Source organism: Bactrocera oleae, chromosome 3 (genome assembly GCF_042242935.1).
Source record: "Bactrocera oleae isolate idBacOlea1 chromosome 3, idBacOlea1, whole genome shotgun sequence".
Taxonomy (NCBI): domain Eukaryota; kingdom Metazoa; phylum Arthropoda; class Insecta; order Diptera; family Tephritidae; genus Bactrocera; species Bactrocera oleae.
In genome coordinates, this window is record NC_091537.1 from 38,732,036 (window position 1) to 38,751,359 (window position 19,324).

General features: G+C 36.4%; 1 protein-coding gene across 12 annotated transcripts in view; it reads left to right on the top strand.

Annotated features, from left to right (window-relative positions):
- The window catches only part of Ndae1 (Na[+]-driven anion exchanger 1), a 710,325-nt gene that overhangs the window by 74,439 nt on the left and 616,562 nt on the right, over positions 1–19,324 (top strand). Inside the window, exon 1 of one of the 12 annotated variants that reach the window (XM_070106549.1) lies at positions 8,805–8,955. The exons of 7 other annotated variants lie outside the window; for them this stretch is intronic. In XM_070106549.1, coding sequence (XP_069962650.1) covers positions 8,906–8,955 — 50 coding nt within the window. In that variant the 5' untranslated portion in view covers positions 8,805–8,905. Of the gene's footprint in view, positions 1–8,804; positions 8,956–19,324 lie in introns of those variants that run through there. 4 more of the 12 variants (XM_070106551.1, XM_070106539.1, XM_070106550.1 and 1 more) reach the window with 4 other exon arrangements.

The window sequence follows — 19,324 nt, forward strand, 5'->3', positions numbered from 1 at the left end:
GTATTTGGTAAAATTTAATGTCTCTGGTATGTTTAGTGCTTGGTTTATCTCGCTTTAAGTATTTTTTAACAGTACCGTTATATGGGGAGTGGGCGGGCTTGTCACCCGATTTCACCTATTTTCACACCGTCAATAGAAGTGCTAAAAACATTTGCTCCCAGTGAACTTGGTTATTATATCTTTAGCGGTTTAAAAGATATGCACATTAAACTTATTAGAGGCGGGACCACGCCCAAAAAATTTTGACTGCAGATGTCCCTCTTTAATGTGATCCTTTGTATCAAATAACAGTCTTGTATCTCATTGCGGAGCTTAGTTGTGGCAATTTATTTGTTTTTGATTAATGGCGTTTTGTGGGCGTGGCAGTGGTACGATTACGCCCATCTGCAATACTAACCGTCTCACGGTACCAAGAAACATGTGTACCAAGTTTCATGAAGATATCTCAATTTTTACTAAAGTTACAGCTTGCACGGACGGACGGACAGAGAGTTACCCGGATTTCAACTCGTCTCTTCATCCTGATCATGTATATATATATAAACCTATATCTAACTCGATTAGTTTTAGGTGATACAAACAACCGTTAGGTGAACAAAACTGTTATACTCCGTAGCAACAAGTTGCGAGAGTATAACAAGTCCACTAAGTACTGGCTTTTGGGTTTTGTATGTAGCGTAAATTTCTACGCCGCAGATGCCATGGAATGTTTTTGTTATTGCGAATTTTTGAGCTTTGTTGTTCTTTTTTTCTAGTTGTAGGGCTACAAAGCTTTTTTTTGTAACCGCGCAAATATCGAATAAGCGAAAAGTTTAAGCGAAGTTGCAGCAACGATAAATATACAAAGGGCCGAGTAATGACGCTATGTGTGGTCAGCTATTATACTAACTTTATTTGCAAAATTCGTCTCCTTAAATAATATTCTAAGCAATATTTCAATACCGCTAAATACTTCCGTTTTGTATTAGTGCATATACATATAAGTATATAAGTTATATACCATTTAACAGGTCATAAATGGAGAATAATCCAAGTACATACTTTACGCTATGCTCCTTCGTATATAATGTAATTATTAAGAAAAAGAGAAATGTAAAACATGGGAACGCAGCATTGCAAGAGGCTGCTTACATTAAGCTTAGCTCATGTTAAATGGGACTAGCTAATGTGCACAAACAAATATTCATAGAATTGCGTGGACGAAAACATAGCGGTAGCATAAGTGTAGCAAGCGGAAGCAAGCAAATATGTATGTTCACAATGCAAATACAATTATTAACTGCATTTAGTTGAATTACTTCCAATGCTTACCTTTCAATATTTGGCAAATAAATAGAGAACAAGGAAAAAAATATATTAGAACATATGACCGTAGAATGCAGTGGTTCTCAATTGGTGACCCAGCACAAGTAATAATAGTTTTCCGCCTCTAAATTCGGAGGTATCGAGGAAGTACATTAATTATTTCACCGCTAATGTTTTAGTGCTTTGTGTTCAGCAAAAGTCGAATATGTGTTTATTGGCAGTTTATGGTTGTAAATTTATTGCACTTAAGACTGAATATATGGGATTTTCTATTATTGTTGAAGGAAACAATATTTAACACTTGCTTTAAATGAAACTTCTTGGAGGTTGAATGAACTTACTAGAAAGTAGGTGTGTAAGAATAAACGAAAACTATCAAAGCACAAAACAAGATCGCTTAGAGTATAAGTCGATAACTGTAATAATAAAAATATATGTACATATATGTATGTAAATTCTCAATCATACGACCAAGAATGATAGAATAAAAGATTACGACAACCGCCATCTTGTGACGAAATTCTTTTGGAATGGGAAGAGATAAGATAGAAAAACTGTTAAATAGCATATAACATATAAATTGTAAACAAAAATTTAAACACTTTTTTAAATCGTGAAATAGATTTTATTTATTAGTTTATAGTAAAAGAGTTTTGTTGAAATCAATAGAATAATGTTTTGGGTAATTTTCAAATAAATACATTTTTTTATTCACAACATAATTACCATTTAAGTGAATGAATAGAAGGTATATTGATTGCGATGTATCCAGCAGTAGTTTCACTTATTCTACACAAATATATATGTACATATATTAATAACGCAGCTCTACAAAATAAATCGGATTTTGTCGCCCTGAATAAGTATCTATTTTTATGCTTTCAAGTGGCCTTATTCATGAAAATATTGGATGTGCTCTTTTTTTAAGATGATTGTACATTATATGTGTATCTAAATTTTTATAAATATCGGTTTGTTGGTAATAAAAGTTTATTTTTCCAGTTATGATTACGGTTCTGCTCACCTTTGAACATGCAAACTTCACGCGATCCTTGCTCTCAGGCATGCGGAAAGTTTTTAGGTTTTACTAAAAATAGAAGATATCTAGAATTACAGTCTACAAAATGTCCTGTTTTACTTAATGGAAATTTCGCTTTCGTTTTAAAAGCAATTGGCATGGACAACTTAGAAACAATGATATCGCCACATACTCAGATATCGGTACAGTCTACGAATGGATGTGAATGGGAGGGGGTTTTTCAAAATTAACTTAGTGATTTATCAAAGCAACGGACGTGAAAGGATATTGCTTCAGTGACAATTGTCGAAAATTCCTGAACTTAGTATGAAAAAGGTGAAAGGTGGAATATTTGATACAGCAATAGGCGTAGTTTGAGAAAAAGAATCGGCATCGGAGTAAACTGGAGTTGAAGAATTCGAATTGTTTATATAATCTACTTCACCGTTAGTCTGGGTAGAGTATAGGGGCGTAGTCATTAGCCGAATGCCGTTGGTATTGGAAGAACTTTTAAACAGAACACCGTTGAATTTTCTTCCATTGTCTGTCGTTATTGTCTCAGGAAATCCCAATTTTGAAAATATCTCTTCCCTTTCATCAACAATGGTTTTAAATGATATCGATTTGATCACTTTGAACTAAATATATATAGAGTAGTAATCAATTACTACCAATATATTATCCCCATTAGGTAAGGGACCCAAATATAGGCATTTATTTCCATTCGGAAAAGGGTGCCTCTCAATCGGGGCTGGTTTTGTTGGCATGGACAGTATAAGGCAATTGTGACACGTCTTGACCTATTTTTAAGCATCTCTGTCCACACAAGTTCACTACACTTTGGAGCGTAACCCCCGCTCCTTAGAAGCAATTTTCGTGGGATTACTAGTTAAGTGATATGTAGATATGTCCGTTTTTTAGGACTCCAAGGTTGTACAAGTCATTGAGTCTTGTGTCTCTTGGTCTAAGACTGTCGTCTCACTAATCTGTGATATGAAAAGCAATTTCGGTATAGAAGTTTACACCACCCAAAAATAAACTTCTCCCCGTCCAAGTCATATAATTAGTGTTATTTTCCTAAAAAAGCCTTGATAGTGAATATTTTTTTTCTGCTTTATATATCACGCGGAAACGATATGATTGTAATCTTAACAACCATTTTTCGATCCTCGCCGGGGAGCTTATGATCGATTACTAAATCAAAGTGTACTCCAGCTAAATAATAATAAAAATTTTTCACAGCCTACACCAAAGCCAGACTTTGCTTTTCGGTTAGTGAATATCCTTTTTCCACCGGAGGATACTGTTACTGGCAAATGAAATTACTCGCGAAGTGTTTATCTTATCAAACTACACTATTACGGCACCCAGAGCCACCAGACTAGTATCTGCAATTAAACACGTTTTGTCTTGTGGGTTAAAGTATGAGAGTTTCTTGGATTCTTGAAAAGCTTCGTCCTGCTCTCTGCCACAAACAAATGTCTCCTTACTTTTCATAAGTTCCTTAGAGGCTCGGTTTTGTCTGCCGAGTCAACTACAAACTTACCCGCGTATGGATATAGCTAAATCAAGAAAACTGCATACTTCGTCCTTATTTCTCTGAATCTACTTCGATCCCCTGAGTCGACAGGATGTGTCCCAAAAATTTCAGTCTTTAGGTTCTCATTATGCATTTATTTTCGTTCAGCAAGACATTATATGTTTTTAAAATTGTCTTAACCATTTCCAGTGTTTTATCATTTTCTTCAAGGTTGCATCCATAATATATTGTATTACGTGGTCAATATAGTTCAGTGCATTTTGTCAAGGAGACAATAGTTCTTCGATTAGCCTCTGAAATATCTCTGAGGCCGAATTCACCCCAAAAATTAAAAGTTTAAAACGATGTAGTCCCCGTAACGAAACAAATGTAGTAATTTCTCTGCTGGACTTAGCCAACTCCAACTAGCGGTTTTTTTACCCCTGGCTCCACTTAGTTTGGTCAAAAATCAGCAAGTTTCTTTTGGATAGTCGAGTACATTTCTTATTTCGCTATTTACGGACTGTACCACCGTATTTCCTCACCGCCAGCGTTTCTTTTCCGGTTTTTCTCGTTTGAAGTTCGGCTATGTACCCTTGTGCGACATTTCCTATAAAAATTTTATATTTCTCGCGGGACACTCCATACTATTTCTCTTACCACATCTTCCACACTCGCTGCTCATACTTTGATGTACTATTTTGTTGATGCCGCTTGGGTTACCTTGGGAGGTGTTATACACTGTTTGTTTGTTTGTTGACTTGTTTATTAATACTACATGTTTTTATGATCTCACCCAAAATATTTCTTCAAATCAATCAATCAGTTCTTTGATCTCGTCAATGACGACGTAAAAAATCCATAAAACATTCTCCCTCCAGCAGTGTTGTAGAACGAAACAAGTGCCCCTCAAAAGGCAAAAAAGGAATTCCGTTCTGGCGAAAATACTCACTAAATTTGGTTACCAAAGATGTAAGCACGTCGTTTTTCGCTTCCTCGTTGTACAGTACTAAAGTACCAGAAATGTTGTATACCACCGCTTATACCACCAAAAAGGCATCACTTTCAGTTTGCAGCAATAAATTTAGTTTTATTATTCTACATATTAAGAATATAAGATAAGACAAGAAACATGTAAAAAAAAGTACAGTCCACTAAAATATTTTCCTTTGGCAATATGTTCAAATATCTTTGAACAAGCTTATCTTTATTAATGCTGTGGTAGTACAAAACGTGCATAGACATTAACAAACATAAAACTATATGCATTGCAATACATATGCATACATAAATAAATGTATGCATTGATAAAATAGAGTTCTGAAAATACATCTTAGCTAAACCTAACCTACTCGAAACTCATGGCTCTCTCACGGAACCCCCAGATTAAGTATTACATGTGAGAGAAAAGGACATTTTGGTCTCTTCTACGGTACGGACTGACTGACTCCTAATCTGTTGTAAGTATCTCAGTGCACATATGCGCTGTCAAAGTTTTCACCGTTAGACTACCGCCGAATGTAGATTTTAACTTTTCCCTAATATTTAAAAAACGGGGGCTCTGAAAAAAAACGTGTTCAGAGTCTTCTATGCACTCTGTACACGTTGGACAATACGGACTAACATCATGATGAATTTTGAAGAAATACTTTCTAAAGCATCCATGAATATCTACGAATGAATGTCCGGAATCAGTCTGTGGGTCCATCGTCCTTTAGATAAGGTTTACCACTGCTGCTGCCACATTGTTAGGGTCTTGGTTCTCTCCTCTTTTTTTACTTTTGAAGACGGCACTCAAAGTTCCGCGAATTCGTACCCCTGAATATCAATAGGCGGCATGCTGGCTTATACTTCAGCAGCATCACTTGATATCGTTCGGAAAGCACTTATTACTCGGATTGCAGAGAGCCTATGCACTGCGTTTAGTGGTCCAACATATGATTTTATATCTAGCGCTTGTATCCATATTGGTGCTACATATAATATCACGGAATTCATTGATTTTGCTATTAAAAACCGCCGGCTGGAACGCACGCAGCGTTTATTGGCCATCATTCTCCATAGGGCGTTATAAATTTTGTTTGCTTTACCGGGAGTATACGCCAGGTGTTCCTTAAATTTTAATTTAGAGTCTAGTATTACTCCCAGATACTTCAGCTGCGACTGTGAAGTAATCTAGCACTCTCTTATGGTGAGTGATAACACTTTTCACCTTCCTTGTGCTTATGAGCGAGACTTCCGTTTTCTGCTCTGCCAGCTCTAAACTCATTTTAGCAAACCATTGGCGTAGACCGTTTACGCAATCCTTGCATTTGAGCTTGAGGTTATCTATATGTTTAGCTACTGCCACCACTATGAGGTCATCCGCATATGCTATTGTTTTCACGTTTTTTGGTATTCTTAGTACCCCGTCGTACATCAAGTTCCATAGTGATGGGCCTAAGACCGAGCCTTACAGTACTCCACTCGATATAGTGTAGCTCTGAGTGCCCTCGTCCGTGTCGAATAACAGTCTGCGATTTTTAAAATAGCACATTATAATATTTACGAGATATTGGGGAGTGCGTATTTCGTATAGAGCTTTGATTATATTTCCCCACTTTACGGAGTTGAACGCATTCCTCACGTCTAAAGTAATTAGCGCGCAATACGTTTTTTGCCACTTACTGCACATTTCGCAGTATCAAAGACTTCTCTTAGTGCGTCAATAGTGTACATCTTTTTTATAAAGTCGTATTGTCTTTATGATAATCCGCGGGCTTTTTGGATAGCTAATTCCAAGCGGTTCCTTTCAATGCTTTCGTACACTTTACCAATCGTGTCGAGCATGCACAATGGTCGATAAGATGATACTTTGGGAGTAGTACCAAACGCTGTATTTTCTAGGGGTCGGGGAACACCTCTTCTATTATACATGCGTTGTACATTTTTGCAAACCAACTGGGTTTTATAGTCATGGCTTCCTTTATTGCTTTGTTGGGTATGCCATCTATTCCAGGCGCTTTGTTGTTTCTTATTCTTTTAGCTATAGTCAATATTTCATCTTCCGTGACCAACAATGGTGGCTCTGCAACGTCGTTTCGTGGCTTAGCGTATGAGATAGGGGGTGTGTCGGAAATAATGACCCGACTACTCGTCTCATAAAGGATACGCTATTAGGCTGCTGGGACTTTTTAAATTTGGATGTGCTAATTTTGTATGTAGTTCCTAATGGGTCTATGTTCGCTCCATCATAGAGCTTTTCGAAACTGTTTCTTTTGCTGCGGGTAATCGCTGACTTGCTTCTTGTGCCTTTTAAACGTTTCCCTGTAGGCGACGTCTGGAGGAGTGACGAAGTTTAGTGGGCGAGACTGTTACCTCGTTCCACCAATTTACTGGCCTTCGTTTAACGGTAGGTTGTCCTACGCATAGTAGGTGGTCACATGATGCGACCAGTGCTTTCCGCACTACGGATATTAAGTGTGCGGCGTCTTCACGTGGCATCTCTGCCGCACTCCAGACTATTTCAAAACCATCTTTATCGAAATCTTTTTGTCTCCAGCCTTGCCTTTAGGAAGCATTTCTGCTAGGGGGATCTGTTTCCCTGGCGAAAAAAACTTCAGCAATTATAGCAGAGTGATCGCTATTTGTGTAGATGTCTGACATCTCCCACTTAATGCGTCTGCCGTGTGTCGTTATTAAACATTAGGTCTATTATAGAACCTTTATTTCCTTTTTGGTAGGTATTTTTTGTGCCGCTATTCATTAGTTTGAGGTTCGTTTGACTCAGGCATTCTAAAATAAGACGCCCACGATGTTTTGTTCTTTTGCTGCCCCAAGCAGTAGACCATGCATAAAAAGCGACCGCTGTTATTATTGGTGATTTGCCTCTGGTTTCTTGGGACAGTTCTAGGGTAAATTCCTCAAAATCTCTAATTGATGCGCTGGATCGGGCATAGCAGCTTACAAAATATATACTTTGTATTTTTGCTAATGTGAAACCATATGAAACCATGTGAGCAAGACCATATTGCTGCTTTGCCAGTTCTGTCTGCGAACCAAGTGCTTTCCAAACGATGGCAGTATTGCTCGCTTAATAACGCGATACAGTGGTTTAGAATTAGCTGCAATATCCTCAGTTTTTTAGTGACGTAGAGTGCTCCCCTTTACAGAGCATGTATTTTGGAGCATTTGTGCGTCTTTGCAACGTGTCCTTTAGTTTCACAACGCGTGCAAAGAGACGACCTGTCAGTCGGGTTGCAACATTTTCGTGCCATATGTCCCAGGTTGAAACACCTAAAACAGCACGGGATAGGCGAGTATTCCCGGAAACGACAGATCGAGCACCCTATCCTAACTTTGCCCAATTTTAGTGCAGCCTTGGCATCCTAAGCACCCAGGCATACAAGAGCTATTTGTGTGCCACTTCGAGTTTTTTTCATACTTTAGACGCTTGTTTTTTCTAGGTTTTGGATCCCACACTCCTTTGGTAGTGCCTCGCAGATTTCTTCAGGAGTTGTAATTTCGTCTAGGTCCTTACACACTATTGTGACGTTGTGAGATTTTGGTTGTATCACCGCCATTTCTCCCACCGCTCCCTCTAAGAGGCTTTGGAACGATTCGGCTTTATTGTCTGACTGATTTTTTAATTCAGTCAGTAGGTCTCCTTTCATAGTTTTCTGTATGTAGGTCACGTTTGAACCCAACTCTTCAAGACTGCTATCGCTTTTTATTTTCCGCAGAATGTCAGCACATGACGCACCCTCCTTTTCGGTTATTATGATGGCCTCCGTTCTTAATTTTTTAAAATTTTGTAATTCCTCCGAAAAGGACTCTCTGGTGTACGCCCGATATTATTCTCAGAGGCCATACCTCAGCTTGAGAATAGTTTGGGTACACCTGTCAATGGGTATGTTCAATTCCTAGCGCTAAAACCTTACTTACGTTATGAATGGTTGGCAACGCCACAACCAAAAGCAAATCGAAAAGAAAAAAACGAAGTGGGAACAGCTATTAAATCAAAACAAAACGGCAGATTAAAAAAGTCCACGTTTTATGTGAATCACAGCAAAACATTAAGGGAAATGGTAAATATAACTAAAAATTACAAAAATTCTCTCAAAGAAAGGGGCAGGTAAGTGCAAATGATTTTTTATTTAATACAAATTTGTACTTATCTGTTTATTTTAGGCTAAATCCACTTATCCACTATTGCAATGCATATAGTTTTATGTTTGTTAATGTCTATGTACATTTTACTACCTCAGCATTAATAAAGATAAGCTTGTTCAAAGATATTTGAATATATTGTCAAGGGAAAATATTTTATTGGACTGTACTTCTTTTAAATGTTTCTTATTTTATCTTATCTTCTTAATATGTAGAATAATAAAATTAAATTCTTTTGCATACTGAAAGTGATGCCTTTTGTCCTCAACGCACTTGTTACGTCGTAGCAGGTGGCTGCAAATTCTTATCTTGGGGTTCCGTGTTGCTGCGGCCGCTGATTTGCGTCTACTTCGTATACCATCAGCACCACATTATGAACATTTCTTTTAGGTTGTACTATCAAACTTGAAATCATCTAAGTCATCTTCATTTTTTCACATCGTTATTTGGCTTTTCATCAGAAGAATCAAGATCCAATGTTGCGTCTATGACAACATAAACAGCCTAATTAATTCCTCCAAGGTTAGGAGTCTCCGAGGAAATAATAAAGTCTTTTTCCCCATCTTTTTCATCCTCCTCGATTACCAGAGGAGACCACAATTTGGTGTTCATACTATTAGCTACCATTGGGTCGTGTTCTTCCATTATGACGTCAACTACAACATCTATTTCTTTTGGAAATTTTATGTATTTAAAATCTTCAAAGATCTCTAGAACTGCATTCTCTTTTAATTTGTTCTTTTGCTTCCAATGTTTCATTGTTGCCTGTATGTATATCATACAGGACTTTTTTATTTGCCTTGAGCTCTATCCGGCTCGAAGGACCAAATGTTTCATTGTAGCCTGTATGTATATCATACAGGACTTTTTCATTTGCCTTGAGCTTTATCCGGCTCGAAGGACCAACGTATAAACTTAATGAAGATTATTTAGACTCTTACCACTGGTGGGGAAAAAATAAAGATCTTCATTGAGCTGAATAATATTTCATTCTGATTTATTTTAATTCTAACTTAAAGTATGTGTACATGTGTATGTTTGTATGTCTCGTTACACGACATGGGGTTGTTTTTAATTGTACAACTGAATTCATGTGTGTGTGTGTGTTCGTATGTTATCTATTTTACGTGATATGACATTATGTGATGTGACATATTTAGTGTTCAAGTGCACAGAATTACAAGTATAGTGCATAGATGTATTTTCAGAACTCTATTTTATCAATGCATACATTTATTTATGTATGCATATGTACTGCAATGCATATAGTTTTATGTTTGTTAATGTCTATGTACGTTTTGTGCTACCTCATCATTAATAAAAATAAGCTTATTCAAAGATATTTGAACACGAAGTCTCAAACATTCAATCCACTCTTACCCTCCTCTCATCGCATTTGCAATAGACTCTCCACCCTTTTTCTCGCTTTTTTAATTTCATAATTAATTTTTCCAATTTTTTTAATTTCGCAATTAATTTTTCAATGGCTTAGTGCTCCATTTCGTTCATTTCAATACCTCATTTCATTTGGAATGAATTCCGTTATTCAGACAACGCTGAATACAATTATGTTTTACTTACGTTACTACTACTACCCGCGCGCTTAACCAAAATACCGTTGCTATTCCCGTTTGAATTTAAAATCTTATGCGGCATCGGAAATGTTAGTTTGCAGTATTTTCAAACACTTTCCGATTATTCTCGTCGTTAATGTAATATTCACCAATTTCCAAATTTATTTAATACACAGATATGTATATTTATACAAATATGGTGTATGGGTTTCGATCACAGAGTGGCTGAGTGTAGGGCCAAATCAGAAGTGTGTCGGAGGTGCGGGCAGGAAGGTCACAGAGCTTCCGGTTGCGTCTATGCACCATATTGCTGTAGCTGCGCGTTTAAGGCCAGGTTGGCGTCTGGTGATGTTAGCTGTCTGCCCAATATGCAGGTGTATGCATTAATTCGTGCGGTTTTTTTCAAAAATTAAGACTTTTTTGTGAAATAATTGTTATACATTTAATGTTCAAAGTATTGCCCATCGGAAGCTACGATGTTTGCCCATCTTTCTGGCAGTTTATAGATCCCATTCAAAAAGAACTTCTCCGACTTAGAGGTCAAGAAAGAATCGAGCCAATTTCTGAAACCCTGTTCTGAAGTGAAGCGTACTCCGGTGAGGGCAATCTGCATTGATCTGAACAAGTGGTAATCGGAAAGTGCTATGTCTGGGCTATAAGGTGGGTGAGGTAGAACTTCCCACCCACAGTTTTCCAAATAGTTTTTAACTGGCTTTGCAACACGTGGCCGAGCGTTGTCATGATAAAAAATTATTGATTCGTGTCTGATCGCATATTCTGGTCGTTTTTCCGCGATGGCCTTTTTCAAACGAATCAATTGTTTTTGGTTGAGGTCCCCATTGATCGTCTGACCCAATTTCAATAGCTCATAATAGAGTACACCCTTGTGGTCCCACCAAATACATAGCATAACCTTGGCACCATGGATATTCGGCTTTGCCGTGGATGTCGATGGTTGACCGGGCTTCACATACGATCTCTTGCGCTTTGGGTTATCATAATGAATCCATTTTTCATCGGCAGTGACAATGATGCAAAAATGACTTCTTTTGGTGGCGTTGAAGCAACATTTCCGACATGCAGAATCGACGTTTGACGTCTCTTGGCTTTAATTCATAAGGCACCCAATTTCCAAGCTTCTGGACGAATCTGAATGATTTTAATCGTCTGGAAACGGTTGCTTGATCAAATCCTAATACTTTTGCAAGTTCTTCTTGGTCTGGTATGCATCTGCGAAATTTTTTAGCTGTCCGGGTCGTTCTCCGTCGTCTAAGTCGAAATTGCCACTTTCAAACCGTGCAAACCACTTTTGGCACGTTCGTTCGGCTAAAAATCTGCCGGGGTCGTAATAGGTGGATATAACCTTTCTTCGCGTTAGTGACACTATGTTATCAACGTTGAGAGAGTTTGCAGGGCTTTGTTAGGAGCGTTCTTTCCCAGGGCGGAGGTTCAGGTACCCCAAGAACAAGAGGTACCTGTCCCTCCATTAGATGATGGTGAGTATGGGTACGTCTTTGGCCTGAACAAGTCTTAACAGTCCGCAGGTTTTGATGGTTTGAACGGAGAGATGTACAAAAAAAGCTTGTGGAAGTTCATTCAAGAATACTTGGAGGCCATTTATGATAAGTGCGTGTGGGAGGGTTATTTTCCACTCGAGTGGAAAATTGCTATCGTTTATCCTTTTCCTGAAGTCCCCTGATAAGATCAGGAGCAATTCTCGTACTTAACGGGGCAACAGTCTCCTTCCAGTAAGTAAGTGCTGAAAAGAGTTATGGTGGAACGGCTTTAGGAGCTAACGCGGAGTATATGGTCGTATGGGCAGAAAAGATGCTGTGTATAGGATGATTGGTTCTACGTTCAAGGGGTTGTTAGGGAGAATGTCAACAAATATGTTCTTGGCATACTTATTTTATTAATACATTTACAAAATTTTTTTTTTATATATTTACAACTAAATATTAATTTGTTTAATATATTTTTAAACTAGCGCCTAGCGCCGTGTAGATTTATTTTAAACAAGTAAATAATGGATCTAATGTCCTGTGTAATAAATGTGCGAAGCAGCTGAAATTGGTTTAATTGTACATCAAATTCGCAGCAGATTAACGCCTGATCACTTGTTGTTATTTATGAGATCTACAAGTATTCCGGAAAGTGAATGATTTTCTTAATCTAACATTTAGTGTATTGTTTTTTTATTTCAAATTTATTCAATATTTCATTTATGAAAATTTTTTACGCCAAATTATTTTTAAAAAAATTTTAAATTATATATGATACGCTTGGCACATTGTTCGTTTATAAAAAATATAATTGTTCATAATTATTTTTGTGCTTTATTTTTTAAAAATTATTCATATTTTAAATTAGAATCGAATAACATCGAAAGAATCGATTTTTAGGATCGAAAAATATAAAATCGGAATCGGAATTGAGAATCTATTCTTTATAAAACGTTTCCATCCCAAGGAAGAATAATATCAGAGTTGTAAAGATCGTCATATGATGGCAGATTACTGCTGGTCCTTGAAAAGATATTGCCACCTACAAATAAAAAAAAATATAAAATCGGAATCGGAATCGAGAATCGATTATTAATTAAACGTTTCCATGCCTAGGAAGAATAATATCAGAGTTGTAAAAATCGTCATATGATGGCAGATTACTGCTGGTCCTTGAAAAGGTATTGGCACCTACATATAAAAGGTTTTTTGTTAAAAATATTATACATGCTTTTGAATTTTTTTTCTCTGTTTACTTGAATTTTCAAAAAAAAGCGACATATAAGTAAATATGTTATTTTGTTTCATGTTTTCTTATTTTTGTAGTGTAAAATGGAAGATTATAAAGTAAACGAAAGCAAATCTTACAAAGCCATTGATAGTTTCATGCACTGTGGTCACAAATATATCCAAAATCGATCTTATATCTGAGGCAACAAAACCACTGTAGACCAGTGTGATAGTTCTGATGTATTTAAATGAAATAATAGTGAAAAGATTTTGAAATTATAATTATTGAGCTTTGGAATTTATTTCGTCTAAAAAATTACGAATTTTTGGGCAAATTTTATATCCGAAGGAAAACTGAAAAAACTTGTTTTAGTGGCTTATTTGCATAATAGCTATTGCAATTCGGCACTGACCACTTCATTGTTCAAGGTCAATATATTTTCTACTTAAAAATTTAAATAAACAGAACCGTCGCAATCACAACTTCTTTTAATCATTCACCTTTACCAGTTTTCTGTTATCAATATTTAGATAAATGTCTTTATATGAAAATTATGCAAATATTTTCACGCAACATATTCTATTCAAGCCTTTTTTGGGTACACTTTTAATTTTCTTCAAGTGACCATAAATTTTGAAACTATGATGAGCTTGATCTGTTACCGTCCACACTATTCCTGTAATCCACTATTCCTATAATCCACTATTGCACTATTCGAACTGCCTACTATATTTTAATTCTAATCTACGCATATCTAAACTGGTAAGTATTTTAAAGAGTAGTATTTTCATATTAAGAGGAGCGGTTTTATTTCTAAATTGCTGAGCTTGAGTTGAGTTGTTCTGGCCATTATCGATTGCAGTCAATAATTCCTCTTTTACCCCTTTTTGACATCTCTGATAGTACCCTCAATGCATGCTTTAACTACTTTCTGTACCTTTTCATTCGCATTTGCTATGTAATCATTCTAATTTAAAGGTCTTCTCTTTTCTTAGCCGCAAAATACTATTGCAACTAATAACTTTTTGATGGTATTGTAATATACTAATTCATTTCATTCAACTACATAGTTGTACTCCTGAAGACACATGACCCATCTCAGAACTCTGTCTGGGACATCGCTTTTTCACTTGAACTTTCATAATCACGAATATATCGCCTTAAAAATAATGTTAACCCCACAAATCGTTGAAGCTCCTTTATACTCCCCATAATCGGAAAATGTTCAATCGCTTTTGTCTTCTTTTTTGATGGTAAGATTCTACTCTTCTCGATCACGAATCCCAAAAAATTAATTGTGTCCTCAAAATTTGGCATTTTTTTCAGTTTAGCCGTAATCCCCACTCAATTGTCTTATTTCACACCTTCTGCAACTATTGACGTCTATGTATATAACTATCGTACCATCTTAATTCATATCTTGAGAAACTGCTCTGGTAAACCTACAAAACATTGCCGCAGAATTGGTAATACCAAAAGGATTAAAACAAAATGCATACTGTAGACTGATGGTTCCGTCTCTTCATTTACCTTACGAAAATTACAACAAAATCTTTTCGACCCATTCATTTTGGTGGTTAATAGCACTGCTGACACATACTTTGACGTGCTTTTTTGAATAATCCCACCTCGAAGCATTTATCCGATTTGATCGTCTAAGTACTTTTGATCTTCATACAACCCCTGACGAATGTATCAACATTGATTGCTCGTTCATCAAAATTAATTTCATTTGAACTGGGACATTAATTGGTTTCTGAAGCCTATAATTATTTATAAACGTTCTGACGTACTTTGCGGTAGATTCTCCTAAATTTGCCAAGTCCACCCTATTCGGTTTATTATCCGTCTGTATTTCTATTATGCACAATACTTGAATACGCTTCCATCGTTGAAGCCTACATCAAGATGTACCATGTCCACCATATTTACGTGCTTCTCTTTTCTGACCTCTTTAGAGCAACTTCCCTCACTTGAAACTATGTTTCTCCCTGAGATTACTTTTTCTTCGCGCTCCCGGCTACACTTACTTTTAACCTTTCCACACTTTGTCCCTCAGATGACAATTAATCGGCACCCGTAGGAACTAACACTTCTTTACCCTTATTAGGCTTCTTAAGTCCAACATTACCTTCTCTAAACGAAAACTCTATTTCTTAAGAGCGTCCATTAATATAATAGCTGCATAAGGCATAGCCTGCACCCTTACTACTTCATATTTAACTCTCATCGTTATGCTCTTTGCTGGAATCTTACCTTTTTCATTTCATACAGGCGTTGTTTCTCTTTCCTCAGACCAATTTCTCCTAACTTAATAAACGTATCATACATTAACATACTCGAAAAGCATCCCGTATCGACCAATGCGCTAAACGTGATCCCGTTAATCGCATCCACAAAAATATATTCACTTTCTTCTACGCTGTTTCGTCTATCTACTGTGTTAACACGCCCATTTTTAACCACCTTGACCGGTTGATGGACTTTTCGCTCATGGTCATTATCCCTCCACGTGAACGTTCTCTAGTTATTTTACATTGGCAGCATCTCTATTAATATCTTCGGTACCTTCCCTTGTACTTGACGCCGGATTGGTATCCGGTGTATCTTTCACGAAATAATTTATTTTGCTCATTTCATCGAGCGATATTGGCTTACCGATTTGTAATATGGAGTATAAATATTCGTGCAAACTTTCATTTTTTTACGTCTATTCCTAAACGTTCGGTGTACCTCACTCAACTTCTTTCCGAACTCTTCAAACAAAGCTGTCTTCAAACTATTCCAAATTTTAATTCCTACAGCTCCTCGCACAAACAACTTGTCTGCTCCCTTCAACAACTGTTTACCATATATAAACTTTTGCAAATCATCCCACCTTACCGTTTCCGCGACTATGTTAAGCTCCACAACCCAGTGGTACACGATATAGGTATCGGTATCCATAAAAACTGGATTTACTATCCTCACCATCACGCAACATATATAGCACGTTTTATCTTCTGTAGCGTATAATGAATTTACTGATTCGTTATCAGTTCCTAATTCATCTTTATCTAAATACATATGCTGTACCCATTCTAAACACATAACTAAATACATTAGTGTATACATATGTACGTATGTATGCAATTATAATTACTTTAAAAAAATTATTTTTCGTTACTGCGCCTTCAGCTGGCCCTCTGCCCTTAACTGCTTCCATGTTTCGCTGTATGTGGAGAATGTAGTTGCCGCTGCCGATAACTGCTTATGTGTTCTGGTGTATGTATGTAGAGTTGTTCTGTTACAGCTTATAGGGTTGTGTTATTAAGCGGGGTTCCTGTAATTGAACGAATTGTTCAATTAACACTTGATTTACCAACAAATTTATACCAACGGCTCTCAAAATGAAGAAAAATATCATTTTAAAAATTAATAAAAAGTCGGGAGCGGTGGCTTGTCACATTTTTTGCAAACACAAATTTTTTTTCTGTGTGTTGAGAACATATTTCTTTTTGACGTCGCACCAAAAATTGGTTTTTTATGAAGACATTGTATTGCTGTCGCTATCAATTTTGACGGCTTTGTGCTTAGTACTCAATAAAGCAACTTTTTTGGTGAGCTTTCTCTTATAATCTGTAAGTATACATTAATTTGTTGCATATAGTAAAGTTGAAAATCGAGCCATACTCTTCTTCTTTTCCCTTTGCAAATTTTTGGAAGGTCCCATTTGTAAAAACGTGCGGTATCTACCAACGTAGTGTTTTTGGCTAATAATTTAAAGCTAAAGAAACACAGGTAAAAAAGTTGTCGGGGTTTACAGTGTTATCTTTCATGTTATAAGACTCCCGTAGTCTCATTACTACAAATTCACTAAGAGGTGTTGCCAAGATTCATGTTTCATCTTCTCCTAGATAAGGAAAACCATTTTCGACGTACTTCGTTTCAAAGTCAGCAGCCAGTTAGAATTTTATTCCAAATTTGTCTGATTTGTTTGGCATATACTGTGTAAACCTACATCTTTCAATGGAAACAGTTGTTCATCTACTGTAATATTTGCTCCTGGATTGAAACAGTTTTGGATGTTGACAATAAATTTATTCCAAACATTTAACATTAACGCAAATTTATCAGTTTGCAAGCGTTGACTACTTTCATTTCTTATATCGAAATGAATGAAACGTAAAATTTCTGTCAAATCATGCCTACGCATAGCTTTAGAATAAAATTGAGGACCCCATTTTTTGTTCCATAAATACGATCGTTTCAACCCTTTTGCTTCGTAGGCTCCACGTATATACAGTATTCCAATCAAAGTGTCCACTTCTCCCTTAAAACTCTAGAGGCTTCCAATTCGGTGCAATTTATGATATGCTCTAATATAAGTATGGTGGACAATCAATAATAGAAAAGCTTTTGACTTGTCTTCCATAATATTTCTTCTAAAATATGCTCTAGGTCCAGATAAATCTTTGAATATGCAATGACTTGGTAACCTTTCAACTACTTGTAGGGTTATGTATATATAAATGATCAGGATGAAGAGACGAGTTGAAATCCGGGTGACTGTCTGTCCGTCCGTCTGTGCAAGCTGTAACTTGAGTAAACATTGAGATATCTTTATGAAACTTGGAACACATGTTTCCTGGTACCGTAAGCCGGCTGGTATTGCAGATGGGCGTAAACGGCCATGCCTACAAAACGCCATTAATCAAAAACAAAAATATTGCCATAACTAAGCTCCACAACAAGATAAAGACTCTTATTTGGTATACAGGATCACATTAAGGAGGGGCATCTGCAGTTAAAATTTTTGTTTTAAAGTGGGCGTGGTGACGCCCCTTATAGGTTTAATGTGCGTATCTCCTAAATAGCTAATGCTGTAACAACCAAATTCACTGGAAGCAAATGTTTTTAGAACCTCTACCTACAGTGTGAAAATAGTTGAAATCAGGTGGAAACTCCGCCCACTCCCCATATAATGGTACTGTTAAAAACTACTAAAAGCGCGATAAATCAAGCACTAAACAAGCCAGAGACATTAAATTTTATCTCTGGGATGGTATTAGATGACTTTATAGGAACCGCGCTCAAAATTAGATAGTGGGCGTGGAACCGTTCACTTTTAGTTGAAAACCCATATCTTGGGATCTGCTTAACCGATTTCAACCAAATTCGGTACATAATATTCCCCTCATATTTCTATGTTATAATACGAAAATGGGCGAAATCGGATTCCAACTAACATTATATTTACCATATAACATTATTTTAAATTCCATCTGATTTTTTTAATTTCCAGTGTGCAAATCAAGCAACAATGATTATATCTGCGTAAAACATTGCGTGAATAATACGGTTAAAGTATGCCACCTTGTGACCAAAAATTATCTAAATTGAACTAAAACTGTTCAAGCCCCTAGGTACTGAATATGTGGACCCCAGTACCTATAATTGACTTTTTACCGAAAATATCGGTTAACATAGAACAAGGCGGCAAGATCCACAAAGAAATCTAAAACGAGTATACCATTTGACTTTACGAGAGTATAAAATGTTCGATTACATCCGAACTTAGCCCTTCCTTACTTGTTTTGGTTAATTTTAAGTAATATACTGAGATTAGAGTATCGATTTACATTATAAAAATAAGATTATTAAATTATTCTTATATTATCTTATATTCTACTATTGAGAGACTTAATTACTGACTTAACCATATACTGAATGGTGAATTGTCCGAATATTCAACTCTTTATGCTTTTTTCCATACTACAAAATTCTCGTAGTCAATTCTACCGGGTGGAAGTAGTTTTAAGTGTTGGAAACCTTTGAACTAGGCGGAAAGATAATAAAGTTATATTTTGTAATACATTAAGAAGATAGGTGTGGGATTACCTTTTCCAGCCACAGGCGAATTTTTTTCCTGCCGTTTTGAGGAGCTTGCTTCTGAGTCGTATCAACCACAACCAATAATGTTAAACTTTTTCAGCTTCAATATAAAATGCTTTACAAAACAAAAGGAAAAATTAGTTTATAACAAGT